Source organism: Vicugna pacos, chromosome 2 (assembly GCF_048564905.1).
Source record: "Vicugna pacos chromosome 2, VicPac4, whole genome shotgun sequence".
NCBI classification, from domain to species: Eukaryota; Metazoa; Chordata; class Mammalia; order Artiodactyla; family Camelidae; genus Vicugna; species Vicugna pacos.
This window is the reverse complement of record NC_132988.1, coordinates 57932245-57945032: the sequence shown is the minus strand read 5'-3', so window position 1 is coordinate 57945032 and position 12788 is coordinate 57932245. Positions and strand designations below refer to the sequence as shown.

The following is a 12788-nucleotide window of genomic DNA, read 5'->3' as shown; positions in this document are numbered from 1 at the left end:
ATGCAGAGGCTGTTGGTCAGAGAACCTGCAGACCCAGCTGAAAAAGGGCAGCATCACGAGGGGCACCTAACAGGTAGAGTGAGACACCCATTCAGGGTCGTAAGTAACAGCTTTTTGCAGAGTCTCTTTAGGGATATACTCATAAAGACTCATTACTTAAATGGGACTTCGAGGAATTGAGATGTTGAGATTTCTACAAATAATAGTGACTCTGATAAATGAAAATGTATCTTATTGCAGACTACAGTGAGTGGGGCAGTATTTGTGACAGAGGAAAGAACATGAATAGAATATGGACCAGTCAAGCAAATAGAAGTAAAAGTTAGAAGCATTTTCTAGCTTCTCTTGGATTTTCATTAAGAGATCCTACTTAAGAACTGATTGACACTGAGTGGCAGCATCAGAAACCCACTTAATATCATTTAGAATTCATTGTATATAATCATATGTAACTTTACCATTTTATAAACTGGAATTGTTCTCAATTCACAGTATAGATTCAGTCTTTCTGAACTGAATAATTTTTAAAATACTATGATAAAACTAAGTAATTACTCTAGGTATTACGATAGATTCCTGTAATCCATGCTATTTATTTTAGTTGAATTCAATTTATATTTTTTATTGTAGTCAGTTTACAATGTTGTGTCAGTTTTTTGTGTACAGCACAAAGCTTTAGTCACACATGGATATACATATGCTTGTTTTCATATTCTTTTTCACTGCAAGCTACTACAAGATATCGAATATAGTTCCCTTGTTTATCTATTTTACACATACCAGTATAAACTTGTTTATCTGTTTTACATATACCAATCAGTGTCTGCAAATCTCGAACTCCCAGTTTATCCTTTCCCACCCCCTTTCCGCCTGGTAATCATAAGTTTGTTTCCTATGTCTGAGTCTGTTTCTGTTTTATAAATGAGTTCATTTGTCTTTTTTGTTTTAGATTCCACATATGAGTGATATCATATGGTATTTTTCTTTCTCTTTCTGGCTTACTTCACTTAGAATGCCATTCTCCAGGTCCATCCATGTTACTGCAAATGGCATTGTTTTATTTTTTTATGGCTGAGTAGTATTCCTTGTATAAATGTACCACAACTTCTTTATCCAGTCATCTGTCATTGGACATTTAGGTCGTTTCCATATCTTGGCTGTTGTAAATAGTGCTGCTATAAATATTGGGGTGCAGGTGTATTTTTGAATTAGGGTTCCCTCTGGACATATACCCAGGAGTGGGATTGCTGGATCATGTGGTAAGTCTATTTTTAGTCTTCTGAGGAATCTCCAAACTGTTTTCCACAATGGCTGCACTAGTGTATTGCCACCAACAGTGTAGGAGGATTCCTTTTCTCCACACCCTCTCCAGGATTTATCATTTGTGGACTTCTGAATGATGGTCATTCTGACTGGTGTGAGGTGATACCTCATTGTAATTTTCATTTGGATTTCTCTGAGAATTAGTGATATTGAGCATTTTTTCATGTGCCTATTGTCTATCTGTGTATCTTCATTGGAGAATTGCTTGTTTAGATTTTCTGCCCATTTTTGGATTGACAGTTTATATTTATAAATTTGCATATGTTAGTTTAGTTTTCATCTTGAAATAATTATTGTCATCTTGGTAAAAAGGGAACACTGTCCAGTTGAGAACTATGTCTGAAGGATATTCTGAAGTCAGCATTTTTTTCTAAAATTGTTATGAAGTCTTTGCTACTGATCATTGCTTAGATCTTTAATAGAAGACATAACAGCACACTTTTAGTACTGTCAAAAGATACAGTGTGATAAGAGGATGCTGCAGATCTTAAATGAAATTTTAGATATTTGCTGATTTAACTTTAATACAAATAAATTGACTTGTTTTATCTGCTAGATCACTAAAGCCAACACAATTTGTACTATTTGCAAACAGAAATTAAAATAGTACAGATTGGGTAAAACTTAAGATATATGGATAACTAGAAAAGTAAATTTCCATTTATTCAACAAACATTTAAGTACTTATTTAGCACTTACCATGCTCCAGGTGCTGTCTAGACAGTTGGGATAATTTAGAAAACTTAACAAAGATCCAATCCCTGTCTTAATGGTGCTCAAATACTAATGTGGAAAGATAGATGATATACAATAATAATAAATGTATACAGTATGTTAAAAGATTTTAAGTGTCCCTAGAGGTAAAGTAGGCAGTAGACTATAAGATGAAATAGGGTGATAAAGCATACCTCACTGAGAAGGTAAAATGTGAGCAAAGGCTTGAGAAGTTGTGGAATTTAATCATGCCAATATCTAGGTGAAGAGAATTCCAGCGCGATGAGCACTTAGTCCAAAACTCAATGTTAGAAGGATGCTTAATGTGGAACAAGACTATCAAGAACACCAGATTCTGTGATGGAGTGGTATGGATGGGTTTAGAAAAAGATAGGGTCAGGATTTACATTAGACAAGTAGATTGATAGATAAACATATTCCATATATTAGTCCTCTTGCTTGAAACACTTTAGTACATTCTCTTTTTATGTTCCATAGTACGCTTATAAAAGACAGCTTACTAGACAGATTAATGATTCAATTAGTTTAGTAATTGGATTACTTGGAATTTGAAACAGTTATTTCCAAATCCTAAATTAATCCAAAACCAAGTAACACATTTTCAAATATTTTACAGTGCCATATTCCACACATTAGGCACGAATCCTGTTCATGTCTGTTTAAGTTCACAGCTGGACTAATGTTTACCACCCTGAGAGAATTCTAAAGCAATACACCTTTCATTGGGAATGTAGGCAAAGGCAAAGGCAAAGTAGGATTACTTATTTTCTGAAACTGTGTCTTTTAAGTTTTGCATTAAAAATTAGAATCACACATAGAGGTTGTCAGAAATAATATTACACAAACTCTTAGTAGAAATTCTGTTGTTGATTAGTTTCATATCTGAAATGAAAAGGCACCTTCATCACAAGTGACCATCCAGCTGTGAACATCAGAAAGACTGGCAATGTTTTAGTTTTAGGGCAAACTTCATTGTATATAAGCTCATAAAATATGAGGACCCAAATCCCTAGAGCAGAAGAAATTTAACTTATGCAGTATACCAAGATGAGAATGTCTAGAAAACTGGAGGCATAGAAGTACTATACTTGTTTAATATTTTAGTTAGCCTAGAGCAACGATAATCACAGACAAACTCTATGAAATGCTATTTGTGCCCGCATAGTTACATTAATTTTCTTTTAATCTTTGTCTGCCCCAGGAAATATTTCAATTGAATTTTACATTTCTTTCCAAGAAATCAGGAACTCTGGAATCCAATCTCATTTACTTTAACTTTTTTTCCTACCGTTATTTCCAAATCCTAAACGAATTCAAAACCAGGAATTTATCTTGCACTTTCTACTTCAATATGTAAAAATGACATGGTTTAGGTGGACTTTAATATAATTCTGGAATTAGGCTTACTCCTCTAATGGGTCGCTCAGTCATTCAGTTATTAAATGCATATTGATTTAATTCATATTAGATATTCATCTCAATATACGTAAAACATCAAGTCATAGTTACTCTTGGTGGTAGTAGGTGTAGTGGTTGCAGAATGAGTTCTGTAATCAGATGCTCTGGGTTCAGTAATGAACTCCACCTCTTTCTAGCTGTGTCTTCTTAGTCAAGTTAATTCACTTCCCTTTGCCTTAGTAACCCTATGACAAAAATGGGAGTTCATAATGGCACCTGAAAGATAGTATAATTGTGAGGAATGAAAAATAAGTCACATAAGGTGCTCAGCATAGTACCTGTCACCTAATAAAAATTCAACAATTGTATACTATTTTTGTAATATGTATATGTGGACATTTTAAAGTATCCTGTGATGTAGTTACAATATTATTTTAAAAAATGGGATGCTTTTTCATTTTTGAGATGACAGAACTTCAGCAGTGAAGACTGGTGGAGTCCCTGAAAATAGTGATGGATCTTGTTTTTTCTAAAGGGAGATGAACAGCAATTCAAAGCTTCCAGTGAATGGATCACAGATATCATTTTACAGCATTTCAAAGATGACTAGAATGACTAACTACAAAAAGGAAAACAGAGTTTGACAAATTTTTACATTTGGCTGTTCCCACTTCCTCTTTTAGCTCAAATTCTTCTGAACTCTGTAGACTTTTCAAACAGGTGAAGTACAAATCTCCTGTGATTTATAATTTTAACATTGTATAAGAAAAAAAGGTTTCCAATATAATGGCTGAAAGAGGGATAAGGGAATCGCAAAGAACATTTAAACTATGTACATTAACTTTAAAGAAAGACTGGAAATTATATGTAAGAGTGAATTCTTGGAGTTAGGCTCAGCAGCCTTGGGAGAGTTTCTGAATTGCTAAGTCTGTTCCGTAAACCTATGACGTCACACATGTCAATACTATCACTTACAAAATGAATTCTAAATATGGCTAAGGTTGGAAATCCATATATACAACAAAAAGTTTTTAAATCAGCAATAGAAGTGAAACTTGACAATGAATTTAAAGTCTGTGCAGCAAGCTGACAGATGAAAAAATAGTTATCCAAATTAAGAAAACAAGAATTTAGGAACCAAGTAAGATTGGTAATTGGTATGTCAAGCTGTGTTCAGACTTGGCTTGGGTTTTCTTAGCTTCTTGAGCAGTCTCATCAGTCTCATTAGGAAGCCATGCAAGATAGAAAGATGCATAGCAAGAACCTGTAAGAGAACCAAACTGCCTGTCTTAAAATTGAAACAGCAGGGATCTTCAGTTTTAAAGCTCTGCCAAGATCATCCAGTACAACTCACCATATCCTCTACCCCCATGTCATTTTCTTGATAGGTAAACCAAAACTAGAGTTGAATATGATCCTCATCTTCCAAGAATGTGCTTTTCTCCCCCAAAATGGTGCCCCCTGTTTAAGAAGAGATGTAGTGGTAAGAAGCAGGAAGAACAGAAGTGTTTACAAACATGCTTGGCATTCTTTTGGGCCATACACCATAGCTGCAAAATGAAACTAACAATAGCAAGAATTAAGGTGACACGTCGTCTTTTTCCTAAATAAATCCGTTTCCAAACAGAACAGAACATCTAAAAGGTATTTTCATTTCAGCTCAATGTAGGCTGAACTATTATATAGCAAAAGTATTATAAGAATTGAATTAATCCGGGTGAGACATTTGGAGCAGTGCTAGACACATAGATAACACTCACAAAATACTAGTTAATTTTATACCTGCATTAATAATTAGTTTTCATTTTGACAATATCAACACAAACAGCAACATCGTGATACTACTAATAAAAATTAGTTTACTATGGACTAGGCACTGAGTTGTGTCTTATATGTTACCTCATTTATTCTTACAAATTGCCTCAATTTTATAGCTATGGTGCTTCAAACATAAAATGGTTTAGAAATACTCCAATAGACAGCTGTTAAAGCAATAGTTTGTAACAGAGCTACTCAAACAATTTGGTAGAAGAAAGATAGTCCTGATTCAGGACCAGCTGACCAGAATTCAAACCCCGAATCTGCCATTTGTAGATTAAGTTCCCTGCAGCAAGCCCCCTCATCTGTCAAGTGAAGAGGTTGAACAACAAGTTATTTAAAGTTCCTTCAAGCTCTTTCTTGTGTCTCCAAAGTTGAGGCTAATGTAAAAGTTATACAGTTATTCAAGCTCTTTTAAAAATTAATTTTGGCTTTATCCAGTTAAATCTTAACTATTTTCTACAGTTGAGAAAAATTATCACAGTAAAATCTCCACAGTGTTGGAAATTAAGTATCTATTCCATCTGTTCATTCTCTAGTTTTCCATATTGGAAAAATAAACGACCAAATCTAGGGGTATTGGATACTTTATTTCTGACTCTGTTTACAGGGACGCATGGATAATCTTCACAACATAGTAGCAATTTGGGAGGACTCTGTAATCATTACTATCTCGCCTCTTTGGTATACTTTAGACAGAGATGACTTCATACCCTAGCACAGTTACTGGGGTGTTCACACAGATGTCTGAATGCTGTTCTGCAAGAGAGACTTTGGTAGAAAGGTAGAAAATTCTATTTTTTTTCAGTTAATAGCTTTTTTTCTTTTAATGCTTCATAAACTATCTTAATTTAGCATGCTATAGAACATTTGCTTTGGGGTAATTTTTTTATACCTACAACTTATAGCTTTTTGGTTTGGTTTCATGTTCTTAATTTTGATCAAGACAAAGAGATTATACTCTCCAGTGACAATATATGTAAAATAAGGAAAATATATTTTCCTCAACTGTGGTTCCCCAGAATATTTTAAAATATGATTTTCTGATGTTATGCTACATAAATATTATCTTTACTACTTGAGAATAATGAAGCAGATTTTTATATTAATTAAAATTTTGTAAATCTTGTATTAATTTTGAGTCAACCAATATACATGCATATTTACATATACATAAGTAATTTTACTGTTTCTGTCTACATCAGGTCTTTCTGAGGGTCAGATTGTCTCAGTGAATAGAATTTAAACACTTATTTCTTTCTTGGTGGCAATTACACAATATGAAAATTCCAAGTACTTTTTCATTTTAAAATGTGAAAGTTGTGTGGTATATATGTAAGAAAACACTACCAAGGGGCTTGGTTTCCTTGAGATTCATACTTCTTTTGAAAAATTTCTGTCTTCATTGTTATTTCTTGGTTAATCAGGCTGATGTTACGGTGTGATCTCTCAAAGAAGATTGACTAATTTACTCTCAGTAAGAGTCAACAAAAATCAAGATTGCTGTAGTTTTCCTAGTAGAAACTAGAATTCTCCCTAACAGATTTCCTCACTCAAGTCATCTGACCTACCAACTTGAGGGTTTAGATTCACCCTAGGACTCAGACTAACTTCTGCCATCAATTAGGACTTCACATCTCAAGAATCATTAGTGAATCTTATTATACACTAGATCTTTTGACTTCTCCACTGAAATACATCCTCGCCTAAAGCCTTGTTAGCATATGGAAATCTTAGTTTATTTTCTTTGCACATATGGCTCCTAATTTCTTGCCATCCGGTTCTCTGACTCAGTCCTTTAACCTCTAGGTTGGTCTTTCAATAATTCAGTGCCTAAATTAGGGTGAAGCTTTTTATATAGTGTATACAATAAATCACATCTACACTGGCAGGTTTATTCCCCAACTCGTATTTCATCCAAGCGAATATGCTTCTTAAAGTCCTGACACCTCACTCCTCTTAAACCACTGTGTTGCCTTGAAGAATCATCATGACTCATGCATGAGTTCCACGTTATGATAAATTTGTGTTCATAAGTACATAAGACATTAAACATCTGGACTGGTGGGAACGTAAAGAAACTTGACTAAGGATGAATCAATGAACTTGGTATCTCAGCTCTTAAAGTATTGGTTTAAGTTTTGTTTTTGTACTTACTAACTCTGGTACTCAGAATCACATAATTTAAATTTTATAAGCTTCAATTTCATCCTTTGAAAAAGTAAGCTTAAAATACTTACCTTGAGTTCTGCTTCTATATGTGAGGGAGTAATGGCTGTAAGACTTACCCTCCAGCTGTAATCGTTAGAAGACTAGGCAAAACATATGAAATAATCCTCACACATTAAAAGACAGACAGGGATGCACTATAATACCTCTGAAAAAGGAAAGAAATAAAGAGGGCCTTGCGACACTTGGATTCCTGCCTGCAGGCAATTTTTGGGCCTTGGTACATGGAGGGACAACCCAGACAGAACTTCACGGCCTTTACATTTTATGGTTGAGGAGTCAAAGATCTGAGTTTGGAGAGAACAGGCAGCTTGGATTTGCAGAGCTGATTACCAGAAAGGAGGAAAAAACACAAAGAAGATCTCTAGATATCTGCACTGGTATTACCCTGAGAACTTTGTTTGAATAACAGTCTTCACATGTGTAGAGTGAAATTTGACAAGAGTAGGAAAAGGTTAAGATTACCAGATAACTTGAAATAGAATTCCCAGAGCTTTCACTGGCCTGAGAATCTTTTGAATTCCCATTAGTCAGAGTAGTTAGTCCTTCATTGAATACATGGGATATTCAGTAGAGTGCAAGAAAGGGTCAAGCTCAGTAACAGATAAATAATTCTTAACACTACTTCAAACTCACCCTAAATTTTTTCTGAAACAAGCCTCAGGGTGGTCAGTGTGAACCACAAGTTAACCATCTGCCAGAAACAATCCTAACTCTTTCTAAGGTAATAAACAAAATTTATTTAGTGTCTAGCACTAAACAAAATAAAAATCACAATATCTGGCAACCAATAGAAACATTATTGGCTATAAGAAAAAATAGGAAAATGTGACTTATAACCAGGAAATAATTCAGTCAATAGAAACAGACCTGGAAATGACAGATGATAGAATTAACAGACAAGTAGTTCAGAACACCATTGCAAGTATAAATGCATTGAGGAATTAAGAAAAACATGATAATTTGTATTCTTCAAATGAAAGGCACAAACCCAAAGTATTTTGTTCTAATTGATCTTATATTTACACATTATATATGTATAATAATGATAATAAAAATTAGTATAAGAAGAGGAGATAATAATTACTGTTTTAGGATACCCTGTGCCTGGCCCTTTACTAAGTGCTATGCACATATTGTCCAGTTTTATCTTTATAGCAACCACATGAGTTACTGTATTATTATTTTTCAAGTAAAAAAGATGAGGTTGAGAAATACTATATTATTTGTTAGAACACAAAATAATATGCCACACTGAAGATATAAGCTCTCAATCATCTGAATTCAAAAGCACACCATTATACTATTTCCCATATCCTAAAAGTTAGGAGCATGGACACCATTTACAATTTATTTTTAGCCTACACTACTAGGTTTAGGAAATGTTCTAATATTTTGTTTTACATCTTATTTCATACGAAATTTAGACTCTTCAAAATATATCCTGTATATGTACATAATTTTCTGTACTCAGAAATCGGACTGCCATTTATTTACAGGAATAACTGCCAGGTTGATTCTAGAGCCTTTTCTAGATTCAGTAAAGCAATGGTCTGTTTTTAAAAACAAAATGGCTTTAGTTAATATTTTTTACAACTTTTTTCTCTAACCAACTCGAATGTTTTATGTATGAGATAAAAATTTAAAAACCACTTAAAAAACCTTTTAAACATAAACAGTCTAGTTTCTGTTAAGATATTATAAAAATTTTGCCTTTTTAAACATAAATGCCATCACCAAATGAAAAAAAATGTACCCTACAAATATTTTCTTATAACTATGAATACTTAATAAGTGATTACACTCTGTGCTGCTTAAGGCAACAATAAAAACAGTAAAAAAAACTTTCCTTAAATTCCAAAATATAAAGCTAGAGATCTAATAATTAAGTCTACTATATCTTTCTTACAGGGTATTTTTCTTACCAGATGTAAGAAAAACAGTGATAATCAGAATATATTAAGGAGTTCTGCTATTCAGATTTTCATCAACAATAGAAAAATACTTTGTCAAAATTATTCATAATAATGTGAAAAGTCAAGTTTTTTTAAAGCTCTGTCAGATAATTTAAAGGCAGGTGAAAAAGGTTGTGATAAAGATAAATCCCAATATTTATTTCTATTTTTTCCATTTTTCTTCAGGCAGTGTTTCTAAAAAAAGGGAGAATGAGTTATTGGTTTAGACTAAATTATGAGAATATGAGAGTTCTCATTTATGTCTCTATTTGATATTTTAAAATTTTACCCTCAGTTTTCAAAAACTGCTATCAAAGTAAGCATTCACTTAAATAATAGTACAAACTCCTTCTCTTGAAAGACTTCCCCATTTGGTCACCTTTTCAGCCTTACTTTCCTGCTACTCCTTTTCGCCCGAGTCACAATATATGCCACCTAAACCACTTGCCTTTCCCAGACCTCTTAGTGCAGTGCCTCTCAAACTCTAATGTGCACATGAATTGCCTGGAAATTTTATTAAAATACATATTCTTGTTCAGCTGGTATTGGGTGGAGTCAGCATTTCTGACGAGTTCCCTCCCACGTGATGACTTGCTGCGACGCCAGGTCTCCAGAGCACTGAGTGCTGTTCCCCTTCTGTTCCTTCCTCTACCTCTAGGACTGTTACTATGTGATCTCCCTATGTGATCCTCCTGTGTGATCCTTGATGCTTCTGCCTGTTTGCTGTCTCAATGAGCCTCTTTCTTCCTATGCTCAGAGAAATTTTTATATACCCGACACCATTCTCCTGAAGTTTTATCTTAACCTTTGTGTGTTTAATCAATGCTCTAAACTTTGAGGACTGTGTTATTTGTATCTGCAATATGGTGTCTGGTACATATGCCGTAGTACATATACCACAAATATGTATTGTAAAATAACTGAAGTAAGTGGTTGAGAGAAGGAGGGAAAGAGAATAAGAGGAAAAAGAAGGTAGAAAGGAAGAATTAGGTACTGTGAGATCACATTTTATTGCAATTTTCATGCAGTTCCTCAACATACTAAGCTACTACAGTAGGAAAATTAATAGGAATTGAAGCTTTTATTGTATTTAGAGGAGGCAAAAAAGCTTCCATTATTTTGCTTTCTAAATAGCAGTATTTCCAGGAATGATAGATAGACAGCCGGACTCTTACACAGCAAGCATATTTTGCAATAGGCCTGCTAAGAAAAAGATGAACCATTCTACCATTTAATTATGCATAGTGTTTACTGGGGACTTAAAATGAATCCCTCCTCTTTTAGTGTAGAAAGCTGTTATGATAATAGAATACAGAGGAAGTCCTTCATCAGGAGGTAAAATCCTGAACATTTCCCGGATGATCACCAGTGCTGCAAAGGAAGCTGCTGCTTTTTATCAGCTTACTTATACTGGGGCCCCAAGATGTGCCAGGGGCAATGCAGTAGACAAAGAACTTTCTATCAACATATCCTATACATACTACTTCAGTTTTAAACAGTATCTTTTAGACTGGTTTCACCAAGGGACAGTCATTACTGAAAAAGAATGCTTTACATTGTATTTTTATTCATGGTCTTGGGATTTAGCACAAAGTGCATTGGTACCACCTTTGAAGACTTAGATATAAATATTGATAGATATTTGGCTAGGCACTATTTAATCCATTACTGGCACAAGCAACATAAAAAAGACTTTAAAATAAAATAATTGAGAAAAAAAGGTGGGCACGTATTAATCATTGAGCAAGGATATGCCTGACCAATGGATTTGTATTTTCTTTTGACATAATTGAAATGCAACATGTATACTTTGTGTGTCTCCTCTTAATTTAAGGGCAGGTTAGAGGGATGTTTTCTCATCGTGTGTATAACTCTATATTGCCTAGGATATTAAAGTAGAGTACTCAACTGTGAGTTTCTGTGTACTGAGGATGTGTTTGGATTTCAAATTAGTGTCTTTTTCTTACATATATTATTGTATGTAACTGGCTGTTACAGACTTACAACAGCATAGTAAATGTTATTTCTGAAAATTAAAGACCATTATTGCTACCAAATCAATGTGATTGATGCATATGCAGTTTGCTTTTGTTAATTTTAAACATCATTTTAGTATCACTACTGATCAGCTATCTACCTTCATTTCATTTTCTTTTGAGTGGCGTGTTCTCTTAATTTTGTATATAACCTGTTGTCTAAATTTTATGTACAGCCCTTATTATAAACCATTTTCCTAGAAAAAAAATGGGTCATACATTCATCTACATTCAGATCTTCTTTGTTAAATGAATTCTCTTTCACTTCAAAAATTTTGCATTAGTACTAATTATTAGTTATTTCTTGCCAACAGTAACATTTTCGTTTTTTTTTCTTTCAGGGTTTGAACCTGAAAAGACTGGAGGCAGTACAAGGCGGGAGAGAGGTAAGAAAGTCTAAGGGAGAGGGATGGGGAAGAAAAGAAAATGGATACAATGTCGCAGTGATTTGGTTGGTGATGTTGACTGATGCTGATGGTGTTAATACTATGGGGAGGTGTTAAAAGGAATTTTGATAACATACATTCTATTCACTCTGGCCAAGCCACATTTTGCCCATGTTTATGCAAACATATTATTTGTGCTTGCTTCTCAGAAACTGAAGAAAATATCATGTCTATTGTTAGGCAAAAGTTGTTTTTGTTAAAATGGATTTTATAACAGTTGGGTGCTCTAGAGTGGACATTTCCTTTTTAAGCAAATACAACATGCAATGTTTTAAAATAATTTACTGAGAAATTAGCATAATTCTAACAACGGAACATTTTATGGCATCTGGGATTCTTCACTATCCTGTCTGAAGCTACTGTCATATGCGATGAGGTGGGCATACGTTATTAGGTGGTGTGAAGGTAAGACGAGTGATTCTAAAACTTTCTTTAATTATCGTCTATCCTGAATGTTTTTTCAAGAAGGCAGACTTTCAGTAGCACCAAACATAATACTGTATTGTATACATGATGCATATTATTATTTTCTCATTCTAATGTGCCGACTTAACCTCGCCTTGGTTAAAATTCTTTCCAGGCTAAATGTGTAAATGTTAATGACTCTGGTTGTTGGGTGTAGGGAGATGGTGGAATATTTAAATCAGTAAAACAGTATTTTCTTGTTGCCCAAAAGGTAATTTTAATTTTGGTGATATTTATATAATAATTTTTCAGCTAAAGTGCAATACTTTGCCTTATAAAATAAGATGGTAAGTCTTACCCTCCTCCCTATCTGTAGCTTCTTTCTGTAAAAATATATTTCTTCTTAATTAACTGTGTAGTATCTGCCCCTTCTTTCCTTGCTC

General features: G+C 33.9%; 1 protein-coding gene across 5 annotated transcripts in view; it reads left to right on the top strand.

The window, feature by feature from the left end:
* Positions 1-12788, top strand: part of CCSER1 (coiled-coil serine rich protein 1) — a 1130224-nt gene that overhangs the window by 762053 nt on the left and 355383 nt on the right. For all 5 annotated transcript variants that reach the window (XM_072940467.1, XM_072940491.1, XM_072940473.1 and 2 more), the window contains exon 11: positions 11836-11880. In XM_072940467.1, the coding sequence (XP_072796568.1) occupies positions 11836-11880 (45 nt within the window). The remainder of the gene's footprint in view (positions 1-11835; positions 11881-12788) is intronic.